This window comes from Ixodes scapularis, unplaced genomic scaffold (assembly GCF_016920785.2).
Source record: "Ixodes scapularis isolate PalLabHiFi unplaced genomic scaffold, ASM1692078v2 PGA_scaffold11__112_contigs__length_91849675, whole genome shotgun sequence".
NCBI lineage: Eukaryota > Metazoa > Arthropoda > Arachnida > Ixodida > Ixodidae > Ixodes > Ixodes scapularis.
Window position 1 is genome coordinate 64,064,628 of NW_024609837.1, and position 23,737 is coordinate 64,088,364.

General features: G+C 43.1%; 1 protein-coding gene across 1 annotated transcript in view; it reads left to right on the plus strand.

Annotated features, from left to right (window-relative positions):
- The window catches only part of LOC8050648 (furin-like protease 1, isoforms 1/1-X/2), a 121,541-nt gene extending 104,568 nt beyond the window's left edge, over positions 1 to 16,973 (plus strand). Inside the window, exons 12-14 of the mRNA XM_042289017.1 lie at positions 424 to 741; positions 7,209 to 7,355; positions 15,681 to 16,973. Coding sequence (XP_042144951.1) covers positions 424 to 741; positions 7,209 to 7,355; positions 15,681 to 16,219 — 1,004 coding nt within the window. The 3' untranslated portion in view covers positions 16,220 to 16,973. The remainder of the gene's footprint in view (positions 1 to 423; positions 742 to 7,208; positions 7,356 to 15,680) is intronic.
- The last annotated feature ends 6,764 nt before the right edge of the window (positions 16,974 to 23,737 follow it).

Consider the following 23,737-nt stretch of genomic DNA (forward strand, 5'->3'; position numbering starts at 1 on the left):
CACGCACCATTAGTTGGGATGACCCAGCCATTGTGCCTTTAGAACATGAGCACGAGGCTTATGTTAAGCAAACCAGAGATAAGGGTAAAATCCAGGGATAGGCAATCCTTACAAATACGGATTGCGTCACTTGTGTTAGACAAATGGCCGGACAGTCCGTAGAAATATGGGACGCTCAGTTTCACGTAGTAGGTATTTTACACGAGTGTGAAGCATGGTAGGACGACGAGATCACTCTAGAATACGAGAAGAAACTCTCTCCTCGTACAAACAATGAGGGAATCCGCGCAAATTCGGTTTGCGTCGCTTGTAACATGGAAAGAGGAAGGTAATCCGTAAAACTGCGGAATGCTCTATCTTTGCGTGATTTGTATTTCGTCCTCTTTTGTGCGTTTCTTGCGTGATCCGTATTCCGTCCTCTAGGCAAAGCTACGCTACGGGAGTGGTCCCTTATCCTGTACGGAACGACGGAAGACCCAGACGCTTGGGTCGGAGCAACGCCGCAGGCACCCAAGTTGCCAGAGAAGGAGGGGCTACCGTCGCCACCGCCGACCGTGACCGCAAGCCGCAAGACGACGACGACGGCACCGAAAAAAGAGCAGACGACGACGCCCGCACAGCAGACGACCAAGACGTTCCCAGTGTACAAGCCCATGAAGCCGCCGCCGTCTCTGGAACGACCGCCGAGCGAGCCCGTCGACTCTCTCGACAACTTCATTCATTCCGACCCCCGGCGCCCAGGTGAGCGCTTTCGATTGGCCCAGGGGCTCTTGCACTGGCTGCGCAACTTTCTCGTGCCGTCGCAGCCTAGCCGTTAAGCCGGCCAAGCGGCCGGGCTGCCATCTTGCCAGTGCCAACCAAAGGGAAGGGACTGATGTCGAAACGGCCCGATCGTTGCTCTAACTTCATTTCATTAGTTTCATTTATTTGAAAGCGAGAAAGTTGGAGAAGTTGCAGTATATATATACATACATCTAAATAAAGTTACAACTAGCAATAGGTGTCGTGCTATAGACGCACGTGTATACCAAAAGCGTAATGAGGGAACTGTCATAGAAGTACAGCGACGTTAAATAATGCAAAACGCTTGAGATAAATAGGTACTCTTTTCACAACTCAATGCATCAACGAGCACAACAAAAACAACGTTTGAAATACAAAAATTATTGAGGAAAGAGCAAGTTAACAAATGAGCTCTTCACAACTTAGTTTAAACAATATTGAATCTGAAAGAAAGACAACCGGATGTGTTGTTTCGCCAAGTTACGACACTAATCGATTCTAAATGTGCGACTGGGAAGACTTTTTTATGTATTAGATTATCAAGTCTACTTAAATAGGAAGTTTTAAGTTATGCGCACTCATTTTATTAATAAGAATAAAATGAAGCCTATGTTTTGTCATACGAAAGAAAAAACATTACCTTTTTTAGTGGTGTTTAATTCGAGACTACCGTTATTTGACATTTTTTATTGTTTAAATTACGACAGTATGTAGAAATCAAATGTGGCATTTTTTTACATTGACAGAAGGTGACCTTGACTGAATCATTTCCATTGGAAAACCTCAATTGAATTTGTAACATTAAACACTGAGAAAGACGTTGTTCAACTTTCCTAGACTGAAATAATTTACGCCGCTGCAATTTAACCCTTGTGGTAAATTGCAATGCATTACCTTCTTTAGCCATTTTTTTTTTCTGTTGAGAAAGTTCATTTGTTTAGTAATGATGCTTGTTAGCATGGAAAAATGTAATGCACTATTAATTGGTATTGCTAAGATGGCAGCCCCTGGCATTTATCATGGTATTGAGGCTGGGCCTCATTCTATATAGGACAATAGCAGTTAGTGGCATTCATAGGCTAACAAGCGCTTCACCTTTTCAGTTTTTTTCTTCTTTTGTATTTGTCCTGTTGTTTCAAAGAGTCCTCCCCAGTTGGCTCTGAATAGTTTGTTAAAGACACTGGCTGTAATCCTATTTACTCGTAACAAAGCCACGCATGGACAGGTGGCTGATTGGTGACAATGTAGAGGAATATACAGATTTAGTTATGTTTGTTACCATAATAGAACTTGTTCCTCAGGCCATGCTATAATGAGGAAGGTAGTGTTTTTTTTTTTTAGTTATAACATATGAAGTTTGTTGATTGTTGGTTAGGCATTTGTTGTGATGGCGGTTTGTTGTTGCTGGGACCTCTATGTACGTCGCACTGTAGCACTGCAGATTGGTTTCTGTAGCATGGCAGAAGTTTTGCCGAAATGTATCCCTATTATTGTGTCCCCTGGCTAGTGTGACTTGCTCCCCTTCAACAAAAAATAGCTTGTTCTGCACTAAATTGTTTTCACTGTTGTTTGCATGAACAATGCCAAAACTGTTTTTTTTTGTTGTCTAAACACCGATTTGACCATAGGTGTGCATGTTTGTATTCAGTGGAAGCTGCATGTTTGAATGTCACTAGTGAGGCAGAGTTTTTCTATATTTCTTGCCTGTTTTTTGTAGTGTTGCCATACATATCCCTTGAACATTTGGTTTGGAATGTTAGTTCAAATAGTATGACTTGTGTATGCAAAATATTTTTTTAATTCTTAATTTTTTTTTATTTTTTGGGGGGGGTAATATTTCAGGTGACATGTGTTTTCATAACTTGAACTATTTTACAGCATTGTTACTTTTTGCTTGTTTCATGACTGCAAGGGTAAATAAGAAAGCTTTAAAGTATTAACTTCATCGCTGCCAGATTCTGTACTTTGATTTCAGAAAGGAGCGCAGTCCCATTTGTAGCAGTTTTCAGTAAAAGATTGAGGTAGGCTAGGTGGGTAACCACTATAAACGATAAATAGCACGAAGGACGGACCAGGACAAGTACACCAAACGGAACTGGCGCTAGCTCACTACTGGCGTCGATTTTAATGTTTCCTATTTCTTTTTTTCTTTCTCTTTTGTCCTTTTCGTCTCTTGAGCACCGTTTTCACTTATTCCTTCTCTTGTAGGAGTGTTAAAGTGCCGGCTCTGAATGAGCGCTAGTCCCGTCGTCGTCTTTGTGTTCTTGTCTGTCCTTTGCACTAATTCTTGTTCATAGTAGTTTGCAATGCTCAATGTTTATATAGAATTCAGTTTCACAGCAGTTACTACCTTGAAATGGATTATGCACTATCTGCTCTGCAGGAAGTGAGAAATCAAATAATTGGAACAAGCTCTACAAGCATTTTGACAACAAAATATGGTTCATAATATCTAGATTATTCAACCATGAAATTTTCAATGTCTCGTCTCTATTTCTACTTGGATGTCTGGTGTAAAATGTACCAATATATGATGTCAAAAATTTGTTATTCTTTTTTGAAAATCTTCGAGACTGAGGAAAACAGAAAAAGGGAGACGCCACACACACACTGTCTTCAAAACAACTCAAAGATGAATTTTCAGCAGCTTGCCTTGTTGTTTGAGTATTTTATCATTGTAATTCTTGTTTGTTTTTAGGCAACATTCAATAAGTTTCCAGTTCGCAAATGGCTTGCCTTTGTTTACGCTAGGGGATAAGAAACTGGGGCTCTGGATAAACTGAGTGTAGTGTAGCCATGACATTAATTAATAATATTCAGATAGTTCAGGATTGAAAATAATGTTGGCAGAGCGATTTCTTATTGCTTGTTCTCACTATACTTACTTTTAATCTAAAACCTCCAAAGCATTCATTTCTCCAGATAGCAATCATGATGCTGAAGCTTATTTAGTGCAATATTTAGTACAGAGAAAAAAAAAAAAAGGATTACTTTCACCTCCATCAGTGTGAGCACTCTTTTCAGAGATGGGCATATTATCGGTTTTAGGCCGGCTTTTGCTATTAACCATGGTATAAACATATGCCAGAAAGAATCCTTTCGGTGTAAACTTTGAGTGGTGTTCCCGACATGGCATACATAAAAATACCCCTTTGATCGAGTGACACCGACAAAAGGTGCAAACTTGAATAACTTCGAGCATTGGTTTGCAAACTCTGGGTTTCTGATTTGTTTTGTGTGTATCCTTATTAGGTTCATTTACCTACCCTTTGGTGTAAATCTCTAAAGATCGATCATTGCTGCCTCTTGGCTTTCTGCTATAGCATGCTCAACAATAAAAGTCTGGCAGATCTGCTATTCCAAACTGCCAGGAAACGGGGCAACGCAGACAGCACGTCTGCGGTTGTAACAGCAAAATGCATGCAGAACTACTTTTAGAGCGCAGCTCTTAGGCGCCCATTTCCGGCTTGAGCGCCGTCGCCGTTGGCGTAACCGCGCGTTGCATTAAGAGACATTTCCCATAATGACGTCACGTGTAACGTCACGAGGGTCACGAGGTAGGAGGAGGAGGAGGAGAAAATTTCTCCCTGCCATATATAAAGGAAAAGATTCCCGGCTAAATTTAGCGAAAAAAATGTTCCCGCTAAATTTAACAAGAAATGTAGCAAAAATTTCCCACTAAATGGGAGGGGAGTGGGAGAAGAGGAGGGGAGGAGGGGTGTACCAATCCCTCCATACCTTCCCCTCCTCCTCTTCAAGAGCTGCGCTCTAATTCGGGATTTGAGAGTGTTGTAAACGTCTTTAATTTTTTTCGTCTCTCTTACTCTCTTCTTATTTTTGTTTTTCTTTGGTGCAATGCGCATCTCCTTCATGTTGAACTATGGGATCATGTGACATAGGAATTGGGAAATGGGTGTACCCCCATTCTTCCTTCAACCCCTTCCAAGAAATTGTAAAAAAAAAATGATTTGCAGTAATTTGCGAATCTGAGGGTGGTGACATCACTTAGCCGAGAGGACACATAGAAGAGAAACGAGTAGCTTGCACCTGTCCTATCCAAATAGGGTGATGAACGAATGAACGTGGCTGAACCCTTCGAGTTGGTCTGCCGGTTTCGCCGCCTATCCAGCGTTTGCGCAATGAAAAATGTTGCGGCCCAGTGGTCAAAGGGCAAAGCAGAGCAGCGGGAGCTGAAGGGACAGTGCTGTAGTCCCAGCCAAACGAAGCTTATCTAGCAGGCTTTTAGTACGTAGGAAGCTTTGCTTTCATTTTCCCGTGCCGTTGCGCTTTGCCTGTGTGCGTGCGCCTGCACAGCTTGCTCAGCATGTGACTTTGCGTTTCTGTGGCACCGCTGCCTCTCTCACTGCAGCTCTCTTGTTTCCCCCCCACGCTTTGGTGTCGTCCGTACGAAGGCAAAAAACGTACCCATCGAACGTAAGCATGATGCGACGTGCCAGTGCGCACCCTGTGTCTCTGGAAATGGGGCGGACGCTGCCGGAACATGGGACGGCAGGGAACAACCGAAATTTCCTGTGTGGCGAAAATAAAGTGGCCAACTATGATGATGACAATGATAGTAATAATACACTTATTTTCCATTCAAAAGACACACTATAGTTTGTCGGGAAAAAATTAGGCGACGCTTGGCTGGCCGTCAACCCAATTGTTCGAGGGCCGGATGGCCTGTTGGTTTTGTTTTAGAAGGTCAAAGTACAGGTCGTTCCTTAGAAAAGAGGACCATGTTTTTCGGCCCTGGTAATTGAACTGTGCATCATAAAAAGCTCAAACTCCGTGAGAATGCGACAGTAGCGGTAAGGATATAATGCGAACGTTTGAGTCCCTTTGAACCGACGTCCACCTAGACCTGATATCGTTGAAGCAGGAACTGAGTTTGTAGTTGCTTGTGTGATTTATATCAAAGAAAAACACTTAACAGCAGGAAATAAAATATTGTTTTTTTTTTCTTGCTCACAAGTTTTTTTTTCTACTCAAATAGGTCCTTAGACATCCACAATGTTGTTTTTTGTTTTGACGATGTTAGACTTAGGTGTACATCAGCTAAAGGAAAAATTGAATCTTTCTCAATTATCTTTTGATCCAGGTAACGTCATGTTCTCAAACTTTCGCTTTCTATCCTAACTGTTAGAGTCACATTCTCACAGAAATTGAGCTTTCTGTGATGCAGAGTTTAATTTTCCCTGGCTGAAAAACATGGTTCCCTTTTTTGTGGGATACCCAGTATTTTTACAGCTTAAATCTGCTTCCGAATTCATGTGGGTGAGGAGATAGTGCAGGGCCTTTAGTAAAGTATCCAGCAGTACCTCTTTTACTGGGAAGTTGTCAGTCAAATTGTTGTTTGTCACAAACCCAACAGACGTAACTCGATTTATTCATACCAATTTCCATTGTACTTAATTTTCGGTTTCCCATTTGCTTTGATGATTGTTCGAGCATTGTCTCGACAGCATTTTACAATTCAGATAACTAGTTACTCAAGAGAGAAGTGAGAGACGATAATTAGAATTAAAAAAATAAGCATGATGGCACAATATATAAGTTAGTATGCTGGGTTACCAGTCGGTCTTCATGCTAGCCTCCAGGCTAATCTGCAGATTCGTTTGCAAGTTTGTCCAGATGTTTGTGTGCACATTGATTCACAGCAGAGGGGTCTCCAGATGAGCATTGACCTCGTTGTCCTGGTTGTTCTACAGGAGTTATGCTTGAGGAGGTTAGTCTAGAAGTGGTTAATTCGGTTACTGATTTGATAAGGCTAGGATGGGGGTTAGGTTAGGGTGAGGTGAGGTGAGGTAAGGTTAGAGTAAGGTAAGGTTAGAGTAAGGTAAGGTTAGAGTAAGGTAAGGTTAGAGTAAGGTAAGGTTAGAGTAAGGTAAGGTTAGAGTAAGGTAAGGTTAGAGTAAGGTAAGGTTAGAGTAAGGTAAGGTTAGAGTAAGGTAAGGTTAGAGTAAGGTAAGGTGAGAGTAAGGTAAGGTGAGAGTAAGGTAAGGTTAGAGTAAGGTAAGGTTAGAGTAAGGTAAGGTAAGGTTAGAGTAAGTTAAGGTTAGAGTAAGTTAAGGTTAGAGTAAGTTAAGGTTAGAGTAAGGTTAGGGTGAGGAAAAGTAAAATGAGGATGAGGAAAAGTTAGGGTAGGGTCTAGTGAGGTAAGGGTGGGGTGAGGTGAGGCAATGTGATGATAGGTTAAGGCTAGGTCAGGTGAGGAAGAGGTTTGTGTAAAGTTAGGTTGGGAAAAGAATAGGTTAGGTTAGGGCTCAATTAAGCTGGGCTAGGCTAGGTAAAACAGGCCTTTGGGACGGTCATCAAGCGATGGCGCATAGTAGCTTGCACGTCGCCGGCTCCTCTTGCAGTGCTCGCGTCCTCCCCTCGTGCAATGCGTCGCACGCCTTGGCTCAGTGTGCGTTGTGTTTCAGCCGCGGGTCCCCCAGGGCACCCCGTAGTGGTTCACGGGACCCGGGAGAACCCCGCCCGTGGCACTGCAGCGTCGGCGGCCGGCCCAGACGCGGCTCAGGGGGCCGCCGGTGCGCCGCCGTGCGGCCGCGCTGGACCCACGTGCATAGGTTTGTGGTCGTGCCTGCTGGTCGTTCTGCTGGCCTTATAACAACGGTGGCGGGCCCTCTCGCTGACTCTTCCCCGATGCCCCGCCAGTGTTGGCACTAACCACCCGACTCCGGACCAACGGAGATGGCGCCGCGGCTGCTCTCTTGTCGCTGCGCAGCGACGACCGCCGCCATGTTTTTGCCGCGTGACGGTCGCCATGTTGTCGCCTCACCGGTGTCTGTGCAGCATGCGCCGTGTGACCCGTGCGTTGGGCCGGTGTTCTCCGACTGTGGCTCCTTCGTGCCGGGAGAGACGTTGCGGTGGTTGGGGCGAACTGTTGTCGTTGTTGACACTCGCCGTTGGAGAGCTCGGGGGGAGGGGAGTGTGCCGTTCTGCCGGACTTGCACTTGGCCTTCCACCGTTGCACCGTTTTTGTCTTCCTCGGCAATGTCTCGGCAGTCTTTTAACCCTGTCAGTCTCATTGGGGTCGATAAATTGACGCATTAAGCTCTCTTCGAAGCTCTCCGGGGCTAGGAGTTCGAATTGTAAACCACTTTTGTTTCTCATCTGAAGGGCATTGTATTTTAGTTAAGACTACGAATTTTGTATTCGCATTGTAAAGTGCCTGGGAAATTATAGTGCCTCTTTTTTGCGCTCATTTTTACTACCTTTTGCTCGAATTCAACTGCCAGGGCCATTTGTTTTGCGTTAGCTAGGTATGCTTCAGAATTGCTTCATCAGCATCTTTCTGCCAGCCAGTTCGGCATAGTTTTTTTTTTAATAGACCTGCAGGTTCCTGAGAAAGGTCGCATGAAAGTGACTATAGTTCGTTGCAACTCAAGAAGGTAGGGCGAGGGCAACACAGACTGGGGAGGAGAAAGCAGACACAACGCTAAGGAGAGAAGGAGGTTTCCCCCTCTCTTCTCCGGTGTTCCGTCTGCTTCCTCCTCCCCGGCCCGTCTTGCTCTCGCCCTACCTTCTTGAGTTGAACGGGCTATGGTACTTCTGAAGAGTGTCATGATTTTCCGGCTCGTACTAAAGCTCGTTGCATAGCTCTGTTACCTTCGGTTTGTTTTGACTTATTTTTAACTGATGCCATTCATAGCTCTCTAAGTCAGTTAATCTGCAATGGCCAACCTGTACTGGATGTTAATGTGATTTTTACTTCAGACGACAATGACTGCATTGTGAAACTGTTGCATCTTCACTGTGCCAATGGACCTTGTAATTCCGAGAGCGGTAACAATCTTCATAACGTTCTCTGTCTCACTGCTCTAAAATTTTTACTTGTATGAATCACTCCTTTCAGGCGCACTTCAAGCTGAAATTGCGAGACACAGAAATTTATATTCTAGGTTCTGACTGCATTTTTTGTTTTCTGTGGTGCCATATTGTGCATTAACTTGGTTTTGAGTTGCGATCCCCAGATATCTATCTGTTACAATTTTTTGTGCACAACTCTACTTCAGGGTTACACTCTCTCTTGTTTTGCCTAATTTCATTACCAATTCAGCACTGTCGATGTAATCTTGATTGTATACCTTGTTTAGAATGTACGGACGGAGCTCTGGCTTGTGAGTGATTTTTGTTGAAAGCCATGTCAGACTTTCTGTATTTTATTTGCAATTGTTTGATTTTGTATTTAAATGGATTTCATTTTTGGGCACAAAGCATGATCATGATGAATTGTTTAGAACTCTGCAGCGGTATTAGAAGGGTGTATTTTCCGGTATGGTTTCTATGGTAACTTGTACAAAATCTGTTGATGGTTTTACAGAGCATATAGTTTCTCGAGGACGTTGCAACATTTTCGGGCATTTATAGATGGTGAAACTTTAGCATTCAGCCACATTGTTTTCAGTATTCTTCCAAGTCGTGATTTGCAATCACTGAAGGTGATTATACAGCGCCTGTACATATGTGTATGTATGTGATGACCTTGCGTTCACCTCTGTACATAGACTTTTTCCTGCATCGTGAAATTACTGCATTCACTGTTCTCCTCTCCATAAGAGGAGTGCCATGTTAGAAATTTGGAATACTGACCATCTTGCCAAGTGTTTTGATGGTTTGAGTACCAGTAAGGTTAAGGTATGTCATTTATAGATTGAACAAGTTTTCACTTTCTTTGTTATGCCTTGATTACTTTAAAGCATTGAGGTAACAAAGTAATGACTGAACATTAGCTATAACCTTGAAATATTTTTGGTAGACAAGAACAACCCTTAAAGATTTTTTTGTATCTTTCAACATTGTACTTTACAGCAGAAGGGCTTTGCTGACGTTGCAAAATCTTGTTAGTTTTTAAACCATGTTTCAGGGTACAGATTATGCAGTGTTTGTTCCAAACTGTAAATTGTGAAGGCCTGCTCTTTCAGCAGTTTTCATTATTTTACTATGTATACTAGTGGATAATACAGGTGGCTGTACATCTTGTAAATGGTTTAACCATGTAGATACTTGTGTGGACATCATTAAGTTCACTACTTTAAATGGCCATGCACATGTCAGGTGTGGTGTGTAGGTGGGTGGTGTCATGGCGGAAGTGGTGTTTAGCATGTAGAATGTCATTCCATTGAAAGTTGGACTGTTCTCCTCTTTACTGCTCAGACAGCTGGTCAAAGTCTATGTGCTCATTCAGCGTTTGGGGCGGACTCTTCTGCCGGATTGAGGAGTCACGAATTCTACTTAATTAATTATTGGGCATTTTCATTCTCAATATTTTCTGTTTTCGACCTTAGTGGCATTAAGACCAACTTTACTCCTGAGAACGGACTGTATGAGCAAGTTATAATTTACAATGATTTGTAACATCTCTTCATTTAAGGTTATGACTATCTCATTCCAAATACTTCTTACTAATTGCTTTAATATTTTAGCCTTACATTGCTTTGAAGTAATTCTGCTGAGGGACCTTGTTAGGTTATTGTATTAACCATTTATGTGCTGCTGTTTACCAGCACAAATTAAGTTCTTATTTGCAGGATATCTGTTAAACTATTTTTTGAAGTCTTTATACAAGCATCTCGCATTTGCTCTGTCGGTAAATGCATGGCATTATACACTGCCAGTACTAGGGTTTTAAAGCAATTGGATGTTTACCAAGTAAGGATTGTAGTAAATGTTATAGCTATCCAATCCAGCCACCCAATTTATCTTCTGTATCGGTGATTACTGCAAGACGAGGTGTGGAACTCTTGAACGAATTTTTATGCCATAGTTGTATCTACAACTTCTGGAAACAATGCTGCTTTGTTTCAAGTTTTGCTTTTTTAGAGATAATCTAAAATGTATTTAAAATGTGTCTTGGACCATAGTTATCTAAATTTAATTGATTATACCGCTTTAATTGAGCAGCTCTTAAACTCTCGAAAAACCTTGGCACATCTTTCATTTCGGCTCATGATTACTTAAAAGGACCTAAACAGTGTACTTATATTCCTATAATCGTTGCTTTAGAATGTGTGTGTCACAGTCATAAGCTTCCAATACCCACAAATGCGATCCAACCCTTTAAGCGTTACAATATGTAACAGTTGTTTTCCTCAGCATGCACTGTATGCTATATACGCACATAACCAAATACTTTATTTCAATCTTTAGTAGCGACAGGGTATATGTGGACACCAGACCTTCAGGTTATTCACGGCAAAAGGAATGTGTTATCACTGCATTTAAGAAGTCCCAAGTCCCAAGCGCCAACAAACCACCAAACCCATATTGTACAGTGATGGATATATAGAATACATGTTCTTATGTGTATATATTGAATGGACCAGGTCAGTTTTATTAAGGGGCGTGTCTTTGTTCGTGTATAGGAGAAACTGTGCTTTTTGTCTATTCGGAAGTGAAAAGAAAATTCAGGGTCCGACTTTGTGTTAGTCACGACTCCATAGAATTACAAGTCTGTGTTGAACGGTGTTTGGTGACTCGGTGAAATGAAGCCCATTGCGACAAATGTTGCAATAAGCTCTGACGAAAAAAACAAAAAGAAAAAATGTTTGTATGTATGTTTGTGGTAACGTACTGGTAAGGCAAAGCAATCTCGGAAATTTGTTGAGACCGACACAGTTGCGTGTTTGCAGGCTGCGATTAAGAGATTGGGTATTGGCTGTGAATTTCCTTATCGAGAGCTGTAAAAAGCGTGGAACAAAGCCATGTAATAAAACGAGGTTTGCTTATGCAAAATGCCATGTGCCATATTTTGTTTTTGTTTTGTTTTTTTACTTTTTCACCTTTTGCTTGTGCAGATAACCTGATAACATCCAGTTGCGAGAACTAGCCCCATTTTATGAACTTTTATGCTAACACGGGCCCATGGTGGCCATGTTAGTATGAGATCTCAAGCTTCTTTGTTTTAAGGGGAGAAAGTAGTAATTAGGCAATTTTGCATTGCTACTGTGAATCAAAGCCGGGAGAAGATGTCATAGTTGTGAGGCAGCTATTAAGCTGAGTAAGATGCTGCTTTGTTGCTACGCCTTTCTGGCGTGTTCTCGTAATTTTTTGCGGCTGTAAATATTAAGAAATTACAAGAACCCAATGCTTAGCTAAAATACTTCTTGTGATGGTAAAATTTTTTATTTGTTTTAGTTCTTGCATTTTTGTTAAAAAAAAGACTATATCGCACAGTACCATCACATCAAGATCTCTAGGGGAAAGAATGGCAACCATTAAGGCACTGCTAAAGGAAAAAAATCCCACACAAAGCTGTAAACAAACTGCTACGCCTTTTAGGCGGGTTCTCGTAATTTCCTGCAGCAGTAAATATTGAGAAATAATGAGAACCCATTACTTAGCTAAAATACTTCTTGTGACGGTGAAATGCTTTTTTTGTTTTAGTTCTTGCATTTCTAGAAAAGAATATGGCTTTATGCCACATACTACCATCACAGTCCTTTAGGGGAGAAAATGGTAACCATCAATGCACTGCTAAAGGAAAAAGAATATTACGCACAAAGCTGTTGTTTTCAAACTTCTTATTACATTTAAGAAGTTGTGTGTGTAATGGAAATATTTAGTCCAATCATACCTACTAACTTTGTTATGAATGGCAGAGCGAAAAAATTTGTAATCATTTTTGTCAAACGAAATGAATGAGCACATTCAAGATGGCCACCATCTGACATCATCCTGATCTGAAAATGTTGTAAGCAGAACTTTGCCCCCGATGATCGTATCCAATGGTTTTCTCGACTTCTCAGAGGCCAATGTAACCCACAGATTCCAAGGTATGTGTTTTTTCTAATGCTAGGGCAAATTCGCTTGACTGTTACATCCCTAAGCATCCTCCACTGCTTTGGTGTCATTGTTTAACACCCAACTAACATGTCCTGTTCCGTGGGATTCTATATATTTATTTGATTTTGAACCTATCGTATGTCCTTTGCTTTGGCTGGCAGTTTTACCGCATGTGTGTATGTACAAAGATAGTTTTTCATGGCCATTTGTATTCTTTATATGATATCCTTTTTGTTTGTTGCTGAGCTTTTTTGGTTTTGCCATTGCCCATTCATGTTCATATTTTGTTCATGTTCAGCCAAATATTTTGCTATGTTTAGCTGAATGTTTGTATCTTGGAGCTCTTATAGAGTAGTGACCATAATTACCCTTATATCCTGGCATTGGCTGCTGTGAAAGATTTTGTGGCATCTTGATCATATGAGATGTATACTATGTGTGGAGTGTTCTGTGTTGAGCCTTTGCTGGTTTGTGAATAGGTTGGATATTGTCAATGCATGAAATTTGCTGCTTGCACGACTAACTTTCATTTTCATCTGCATTAACCAAGAACGCATGCACTTTCATTTTCTTTTTGGGGTATTTAACCAACTAATAATTGTTCTGATACCTTTGCATGCTACGAGCAATTCGGCATGGCTGTACTTACATTGCTGTTGATTTTTTTGGAATTGGGACATGATGGGATATTCGAAACTGTACATTAATTTTTAGTATGTTTTTCGTGAGTAGTTATTGGAGCATGAACTCCAATTTTGTGGCCGCTCGCTTTGGTGTTGCATAAGAACTCTCATCATATGACTTTTTACTTATGAATACCCCTAAAGGAATACCCGTATTGGAAACATAATTTTGTGAGGGGTACTAATTAGGTGACTTATCCAAAGACTAGATAGGTGTACAATTGGTTTTTGGGGAAGATGGGAGCAGGGTTTAAGCAGCAAACTTGGGATAGTTGATATTTCCCAAATTAAGAGGATCATGAGATATTGCTTACCCTATATATATATATTTCGATATAGTGCAGTAAAACACATTATGTAACTCTAATCTAATAAGTGTAGTTCTATGGGACCACTTGCTCTGTGTGTAGAAATAGCATAATCATATTGCACTCTTTCCGTAAGCGTGTTGCACACCCGCCGAAAATTTGGAGTTTGAGTGGGGACCACATTGAAGGTGTACACAACCATAGTACCCTTTCTGGCTAAATATAATCAGCGGCTTCATGTTATTTAATATCTATTTGCCTTTCTGTTTGCCGAGCTGAGCAACTGCCGAATGGAAGAAAGGGCGGGTTTATTAGCTTTATGAGCTGCCATTTTGAAAACTTTAATTAGTCGTGTTAATTGTTTTTCTTTCTCAAATAAAACAACTCACACTGCTTATAGAAACCTGAACTATTAGCTATGTTTAAAGGCTCCGCTTTCGTGCCTTCTACTAGATTTCCTTCCGAGCAGGGTCGCAAGCCACAAGATTGCATTCCCCAAGACGTACAACATATTGCACAAAACACAGTGCTCGTATTGGTCACAAGCAATTCTTCAGCATTCAAAATTGACACTGCCGTGCAGACAGTGTTCTGGGATATAAATGATGATTAAAACATAAAGTGCAAATAAACAGGTTAAAAGAGAAAGGACACACCATCGCTGAACTTACAACTAAAGAGAAAGGCAAGGCGCAAATCTATATACGGCGACCGAACGAGAAAAAGCACACACGCACCCAATGACACACCCCAAGATTCCAGCACCATTATCATTGTGCGTCGATAATGGTGCTGGAAACTCGGGGTGTGCGTCATTGGTTATGTGTGTGCTGTTTCATGCTTGGTCCAGGTGGTGTTAGAGCTGGCATATTCTGTTGCTCTGATAGCTGTTCCTATGAGAAATTGGAGACTTGAATGGAATTTCCCAAACAGAGGGGAAGACGTTTAAGACCCGAGAATTTGGAAAAGTAAAACAAATAAGGGATGAGTTGCATAAAAAAAAAAGCAGCCTTGTGGGCTTTGTCTTAGGTTAACAAAAAATAAAATCCACCCTTGGAAATGCTAATTGGTGCCACCTGGCAGAAAACGAGGTTCATGAGGTTCTGGTATGAAAATATGTGAACACGTGCTAAAGCGAGTGCAGGCACTTTCTTGACTACGGAAGCAACATCCGGGTGGCGCTATTGACCTGCACTGACCTATAGTCGGTGACAGGTCAAAAATGAAGTGGAAGCTCCTCCTACCCCTTTCCACTTCAGCAAAGCAAACGATGGAGAGGAGGTCGCCTCCCCTCCAGCGCTCGCTCCGTTGAAGTGGAAAGGGGTGGGAGGAGCTTTCCCTTTGTTCTTCACCTGTCATCGACTATGGATTGGGCTCCCCCAAAGTCTCTCGTTTAAAAATTAAAAAGGAAAAAACAGCGCAAAGACACGAACAAGAAAAAAAAAGGTAGGCGAACAACAGCGCTGTTCGTCTACCTTCTCGTTCCTGTCCGTGTCCATATTTTTTTTTTGTTGTATGTTCGTGTCTTTGCGCTGGCTCATTCCCTGCAGGTTGGGGAATCTCATCCTTGTAATGTTTTCTTCAACATGCGCCTCAACAAATGGCCTTTTCTTTTCAACACTGAATATAGGTACTTATAAAACCCGAATGTGTGGAGAGAACTCGAAAAAGATTAACCTCGAAGGCAAGGAACCCCTATTGTAACTGTAGATAGCTATAACACACACTCTGTACAACAGGATTTTTTCGTCTCCGTCGCAAGTTTCGTTATTCGGTCAACTAATCAATTGTGCGTTATTATGCCCCAAGGAGCTGGTAGGCCTTAGGAGGGGTGAACATACTTGGGGCGAGAGAAAAAGTATACTAACAAGCGAGCAAACTCGAGTAGTACACTTTCTTGAACTTTTCAACACGAGTGAAGAAGTCCACATCAGAGTTAAGAACAGTGTAGCATATAAGCTGCATGCGTGTCAATGGAAAGCCATATTCTAAGTTAAAAGGGGAAAAAAAAGTCTGGGATCTATTTGGCTGTCGGGGGTCTTAGAATGCAATTGGCAGTAGCCCACTCTTTATACCCACACGAGTCCCCAGCACTCATCCCCCGATTCCTTTCCAGAGTGTCCCTTCCCAAAGTACTCGTCCTGGGGCGCCTGCGTGGACAAGTGTCCTCCAGGCACGTACCCGACCCCGTCGCCGATCCCGATGGCGGACACGCAGCGAAGCACGCTGGCGTGCCTGCGCTGCCACTACTCCTGCAGGGCCTGCCACGGGCCCAACGACAACGAGTGCTCGTCGTGCTTCTCGGACGCCGACCTCGTGGACGGTGGCTTCTGCCAGCCCAAGGCCCTCCTCTCCAGGCTCAATGCCGCCACGGTCTGGTACAAGGCCATGACCGTGGCCTTCATGACGCTCTGCGTCGTCATCGTGTCCGTGACCGGCCTGGTGCTGGCCATGCAGACGACATGCCTCAGCTTCTGCTGCCCCGGCCGCCAACGGAGGGTGGACGGTCCCGGCGTCAAGGGTACGGCCAGGTACTCCGGTCTTCCGGTTCGTGCGGCGGCCTTCCCCGAAGACGCGCCGGGCAAGCCGTTCCGTGCCAACGACCAGACGAACAAGAAGCCCAACGTGAAACCGTATCGGGACGAAGATATTTAAGTTTAGGAAGGCTGCTGTATTCTAGCTGTGTTCTCGTCGTTTCGTCGAGACGTTGGTGGCTCCGAGGCGCGCGCGCGGTGAGGACGAGTGAATGGTTTTGGATCCCCCCCGACTGCGGACTCGGAAGTGAGGCTCAGGAAGTGTGATTTGGTGATGTCGAACCGTGACCTGTGTCTTTGGAGGAAGGAAGGAAGGAAGTGAGTGCGTGCAAACGACTTAAGGGACTTTATTTTTTAGGTGCTATAGTTGTATCAAAGTTGTTTTTGGACCTCGAAGTAAGGGTAGGCATCGTAAGTTTGTGTGGCGACGATGCGGGAGGTGTGTCGTGTTCGAAGTGACTTAAAGAGCTTGAAGTTTATTTCGAAAACTGCACCGTATAGTTACATCTTTGGAGAAAGCAGATGATGACATATATGTCCTCTATTTTTTTATTCGAAGAGACGTACCTGTCTCTGTGTTTAGTCACGTGCTGACAATCCTATTAGACGCACCTGAGGCCCAGATGGCAATGCAACGTGCACGATTGCAATCTGCGTTTGATTAATTCCTTCATTACCATTTGTTTGATTTTTTTCTATTTTTGACACTGTTATACTAGAAATTTTTTAAAGTTCTATTGATGGTATTTTTTTTCTTTCCATTCCGTTGTTTTCTAGTCGCCCGTTGAATTAACATGTTTCGTGCATTTCGGAATACCAGCGTTTTTATTTTCCACCCATCGATCAATTAAAAGAAGAGTTGATTGCCTGTCAAATGCGCCTGTTTATATTTTTCTTGGGATGGTCTCATTGTATTGTATTTCATATCGGAATGCAAAGGTTTGTATGGAGTGTGATCTCACTTCCCATTACTCCCACCGCATTTGTGATGTCCTTATTTTTTGCCTTTTGTTTCTAAGAGGCCTCCTTTCGGTGATATCTGCCATGTCTTCCCACGGCGGAAGCCATTCCGGCAGGTTCGGTAGGTCTTCTAGGTTGTTGCCTAGCATAACGCAAAATGCTGCCCTGCCCTTTTTTTTTCCCGCGATTTTTAGTGTTTTGTGGTAGAGGCTGCGAGGGTAAGGAACACAAGTGGATGCTGGGATTTTTGCAAAACGCTTAATTGATCGTTGTATTGATTGGTGATAATGCTCAAGATTCCGCGGTAGGTTTTTTTTTTCTTCTTAAATTTTGGGGTGTGTTTGGGCGGGTAAGCTAGATGCTCCAGATGTCTCCACCCTTAATCAAACTTATGCAGCCAGTTAAAAACGATCCTCACCTTGAAACTTGCGACTAGAAAGAAGTTCTGAAATCGCTCGCCCTCACAGCTGCGCTTACGGCCTGAATATCCATCGAGATTGAAGATCCAACGAGCCAAAAGATCCAATTGGTCACGTGACAGGCGAGACGGAATATCCATAGAGACCAAATGTCCAATTGAGACAGTGTCCGAGTCTAAATATCCAACGAGACTAAAGATGCAACCAGGTCTGAATGTCCTCTGAGACTGGATATCCAATGTGGCAACCGTGAAGACTTAGAATATTACTGTTTGCTGTGCAATGTGACAACTTGGAACCTAAAGTAAAAGTATGGTAAAAATAAGTTTGCTGTTCGCAATTGAGTATTTATGTATCTGATGAAACTGCTATCTGTGAATAAATTGGCCGTGAGAGAAAGCATCACTGAACTAAAGTTTACCTACTAAGAGGTTTTACACAATTTTGTGACGGAATTGAAATAAGTGTCCCTCTTGGGCTCTCAGAGGAGATGGCTGGTTTCATGCATGCCCTGCTTCGGCAAACATATACAGGCTTTCCTATTTATAACGAACCAAGCGTCTTCCGAAAGCGCAAGTATTTAATATAGAACCTAATAAATTAGTAACGACTATTTTTCGAACTTTCTGCTTGTCACACTCATTTGCCAGTAGTTATTTTTTAATCGTTAAACTGTTTAATTGAAGCCTTTATTAAACGAGAAACCAAGCAAAGGAGTGCCAGATTTACAAGGACAATAGACCCTTCAGATAAAAGAGCGCCATCTGTCGCACGGAAAGGCAACTAGCCCCCGACGCCATCTTGAAGGACGCGGCGTCGCTTAAGCCAGTCTGCGCATGCCTAAATGTTGCAATACTAATCACATTATGTCCACGTTTTGTTGTGTAAAGTCAGATAGAGAATATTTTGATAGCCCGAATTAGTGAAGAAACTATTTGGCTTCTTCTGCCGTGATGTCAAGACTACAAATCGGCCACGATCGGGGTTGACTGGTTGTACTTTGCGTGTAACGCGGAGATTTGCAAGTTAGCCGGATGCACTACAGACAGAGCTACTATAGTTATTCATGAAAAGCGTGCGGTTTTTCTTTTAAACACGTTTTGAACACGGCTTTAATCGTGTAGAGGAGTTAAAGGGGTTATGAAACGATATCTGGCTGGAATGTTCATTACTTTACAGAAGGCGTACTGGTTCTAGTCTGGCCAAAGTATACTCGCACAGATCGCCACTAATTCAGAAGCTCCTTGGTCGCGGTTAAATTGCGAAGATAAAATGGGACTATTACAGCCTTGCTCTCGCAAGGCTTAATGTCGTGATTGTGGGATCGAAACCACCCGCTCGACAACGGTTGAGCGCTGCGCGAGCACTCGACTTCGGCTCGTAACAATCATTGCCTCGGCAGACACTCGGATAGTGGCTCGTATTCAACCACTTCGGTGATGAGAATAGCCAAACTCTAAGAATGCCTGGAGCTCGGCATTCTGGCTGAGAGTTGAGAGGATGAACGATGCTCATATTTCTGGTATTTATTTGCCGACTGCCATTGCTTAGAGAGGAAAAGTAAGGCAAGTTTATTCAGTTATTAACATTAGGGAGTGATTCTGAGTAGTTAGCGAATGTAGAAAAATCGTTTCATGGCCCCTCCTGGTAGACGCGGACGATTTGTAAAGCTACGTGCACTTGTCTGTCAGTTTTAAACTGCTGAATAATGACAGCGTTCGAACTTCTAAAAACATTTTGAAATGACGTTATAATAATTTGTTTTTAGTTAATACGCGTATTACTTTTTTTTTTTTTTTAGGAATTGACCGCTTTTGTAACTACGTTCGACAGGTCGTGGGATAATTTTTCGGCCGTGAATACGACCTACTGAACAATGAATGAAAATTAATTTCGTGCAACATATTCTAGCGTAGGTACTTTATTTTTGCCGTGTGCAATGGTTATAGAGTAGATGGCAGAACTGAGAAACTGCCTGTAAGAATTGCAAATAATCAAATTTGTCTTACATAAGCAGTCTGCACAGATGGTGTGTTAGCATCATTCAAGCAAACGGAAAGGGAGACTTCTTTCGCAAAACTGCTTCCAGACATGAAGTCTACCTGCTTCCAGTAATGTCTTCAACCTGCTAACGAATTGGTTAGAGGACTTTCGAGCGTAGCGACTAGCAATCGGTGGGCCCGTAGTCACCGGATCGCCGACAACTGTGCACTGCGTGTTACATAAGCTCGCGACTGACCCGTAATAAACTCCAGAATAATAAGACGATGCAACCGCGAACCTTGCAACTCACCTAGCCACGAACACTCGCTTATCTTTCACAACAAAGTGGCTGCGAGCACATTACCGAAACACACACAAAACTTTCAAGGAACTAATCCACTCTCACTTATACTAAATGAGGGTACCACTCTGTCTCTGGTCCTTACTCTGAACATAAAGAGAAAGAATATCTGAGCGCGTGATAAATAAACGGCAGTTGTATTTCACTTACGACCTCTTCACCAGACCAAAAAACTCGTTCTGTGGTGACGTAGACACACTGGGAGCATCTTTCAAGATGGCGTCCGCTGTCTAGTGCACCCAGCAGCTTTTTTTCTTGTCGTCAGACTTTTTACTTGACACCAAAGACGGCCAAGCTGAACCGCGGTTACCGCCAGTCCGATCTGTAGGAACAGGAAACGAGGCAGTCGATGTGGAAAGACTGACCCCAAGAAAGTTAATGACGCGATATCACAGACTCTTCGAATATTTTATAAGCTTTGAAAACTTTATTGCAAGCATTAGACATTTGGAAACCAGACAAAGGATCCTCAGCTTCCCTGCACAGGACACGACACGGACCCTAATTATTAAAAGAGATCAGAGAGGTATTCGGGAACAGGACCCGAATACCTCTCGGTATTGGTGCAACAATGAGCGCGTTTCTCTGCGTTACATTTTCGCAGGGCTGGTTTCATGTTGTTCTATGCCTTGCTGCAGGCTGCGAGTGCTTTTACTTAATGTTCTGTGACGCCCTTTGTTTTTCTTCTTTTTGCCCCTCCCCCACTATAATGCCTTCACGGGCGCTGTGGGGTACATGTAATAAATAAATAAACAGGAAAGTTATCAAAACATTAGGAAGTTTTACCTCCGAATTCAAGAAGCCTCATTACATAAGCGCCTTTCCTTTCTTAAGTTGGCGCACTTACGAATCATGAATCGGCTTTACTTTATATTAGGCAGTTTTCGTAGATCGTTTCCGCTGTCCCGCAACACTCTCCGCAACCCGTTACGATACCCGGAAATCTACAGTCAAGGCCATCGACGAGCAGGCGCAGTAGCGGCTTCTTCGTTGCAGAGGGCTTAGCGGAGGGGGAAACGCGATCTTCGAAATAATGTAAGGTTCCCTTACTCATTTCCTCACAAATCGATGGAAGCGACGTAATACCTTATGCTTCCTTTCTTTTCGACTTTCAAGATGGCGACGTTCTGGTTTGTTGGCGATTTTCCCCACGTCGTTGATTACTGCGATATTATGCAGGAATAAGGGCAGTAGAGTGGGCGGAGCGCACGTTTGATGGCTCAGGGCTGTCAGCACCAGCGGCGGAAGAAGCGACCGCGTTGCTTGCTTCTAGCCTTCAACGCGGCCCCTGAGGGTATGGTTGGGCAGTGCATCTTGGTCTCGTGTCAAGTTGGGTTTAGGGGCCCCGTTGTGTGAACCAGTGAGATTTGAATCTGTGCATCGGCGCTATTTCGCATCAGCGACTTTCAAGAATCGTCTGACCGGAAGCAAAATTGCAAAGAAGCCTGATCTTGCAGTTAGACTATGAACACTGAATCAACGGTGAGTAACTTTAGGAATCTCAAATTTAAAGAGAGGCTGTAACACTTGTTTTAAAAAAAAAACGAGTTAGAGGTGAATTCTGGCGTATTTTTATCCCGTGAATCTGAATATCGTTCGTTTAGCCCAAAGATGTATACTAAACGCGAGAAAACACGAAAAAACTCCTACTTGTCCTTACGTTATACTAGGATCTTTGGGCCGTCAAGCGCGTGTCGCTCGTGTGGACAGCGCGTGCAATTGCAAGATTGCTAGGTATATTTTTCCGCACTGATGCCAGTCGTGACGCCTATTTCGGACCTTTATTTTTTAAAATAGCAAGAGTGCGCGTGCATAGCTTTGACAGGCGCTGAAAATGTGCGAGAGCAGAGATTCTAAAAACTAGTATGAAGTCACGCCCCGGGAAGGAGGGGCTTCAGCGATACTATAAAATTAATTTCTGCAGCTTCCGTGCACCAAACTGAAAAATAATCTCGATATTCGTGATCCTGGAGGCCAAATGAAGACGATTTAACTGTTTTTCCTCAAATACGGACCCGCTTCAGTTTCCCTTTAACCTGGACGCTGTCCGGCAAATTTTTCGGACGTCCCTGCCGATTTAAGCGCGTGTCTTTTTAATCGAGAGAGAAAAAAAAAAAAAAAAAAAAAGAAGAGAAGAGAACGAAATTGTTATTCCATCAAAGCAGGTACCATTGTTGACTGCAGTCAAACTTGTTGTAGACTGTGGATGAGCGGCCGCAAGCGTCGCCGCGTTGAGGGAGATCACCCGGCGCAACAAGCATTGGACGTTTTCCGACGTCAAAGGAGCGTATACTCCACTCCGTGTTCCCCAAGCGTTCTTACAGGACAGGTGAATGTGAAAAAGGCTGTGTTTTCCCTGAGTGCCGGCGTTTTCTAGTCCGAAAATGCTCTTGCCAGGTAAGCTCGTGGCAAACGTGGCAGGGTTAAGGGAACAAGATGCACATAACGTATAGCCGTAGGGCACTGCAACACTAAGCGAGGTCTCCTGATGAACACAACCTCACAATGAGCTTGCAACGCAAAAAATAATGCGTCTCGAGCTGCTTTAAGCGCGAAGGAAGGACAGCAAGGAGGGGCAGACTTTGCACTGCTTGCATACATCCAAGAAAGCCCTCTTTATATGGCAATCACGCACCAAACGACATACACAAACGTGCGTAATAAAATTTTAACAAGTATCAAACCATTTTTTTAAAACTTCTGTGATTCTTTTACATAGGACATCTTGGCTCATCGTAGATCGCTTAACTCGTTTAATCTATTAATTGGACCGCTTGGCCCACATTTGATCTTTGACTTATGTTGAGCAAGTCAAGAGGTATAACGAGTCAGAAGATCCAAAATTGCCTCTCAACTCCTCTTCGCCTTTAAAACGCAGCTTATATTGGCTTCACAAATATATCCCATTAGGACTCGTGATGGCAGAGTGCGGTGTTGCTATATTGTAGTACAAAAACCTAGATCGAGGACTCGAAACATGCATTGTCTCTCACAGCAACCTTTTTTTACCTTTTTTTTTTTTTAAGTCTTGTTTGTTTACATTGTGGAGTTCAGTTATAACTAAAGTCACTGGCTCATGAAAAAGTACCGCCAGGCTCCTTGTGGGGTCGCCATTTTGGCTATGGAAAGGAGCAATTTCTCCTTGACTTCTCCGTTCTTGGCGAAGCAATCTAAATTCGCTGGTGACGGGTAGCTTTATAGAGACGTTTCTTGTATGCCGGTATTTTGCCACCCACGAACCGGCGAAACACGCGTTTATTTTCGTACCTCCACCACATGCAGGGTCGCTGTATATAGAGGCATAGAAAAATAAGTTTCTTTTCTTGAAATACGCAACATGAAATATATTATTGTGAGAGATCTCTGGATATGGCATGACTGGTAAGTTGATTGTATACACAGTGCCAAAGACGCTTATATTGGCGAGGAACGCCTTCAGTACGATGGTGCTCCATGCCATGGCGATCTTGGTACGGCTGGTTTAGATCGACCCTCTCGAAGCTTCGAAGGTATGAAGGGGCCAAAATGACGATTGCTATGGCAACGGACACCGATCAGCCAATCCCAATGCGAGGTTTCGGTCGTCTGTATGATGGTATCTGTTTTTGTCCGGCTAGCAGGCCCGGGAGGTAATGGCGCTATTTTCCCGGGATCCAGTGACTTAAGTTTTAACCGCAGGTCTCTTCAATAGTCGATATTTTAAGTCGTATCTCTTGACTCGTTGAAACTCTCGACTCGTTGGACCTCTTGATTTATATTGAATCACTTGGCTGTTTGCTTCCTTGACTCGTTGAATCTCTTGACTCGTTGGATCTCTCGACACGATCCGATCCACTGGAAACCGATGACACCTTTGATTTATACACCGTTTCGCTATGGGTGTGAGCAGAAGAGAGGCTACATGAGCGAGCGCAAC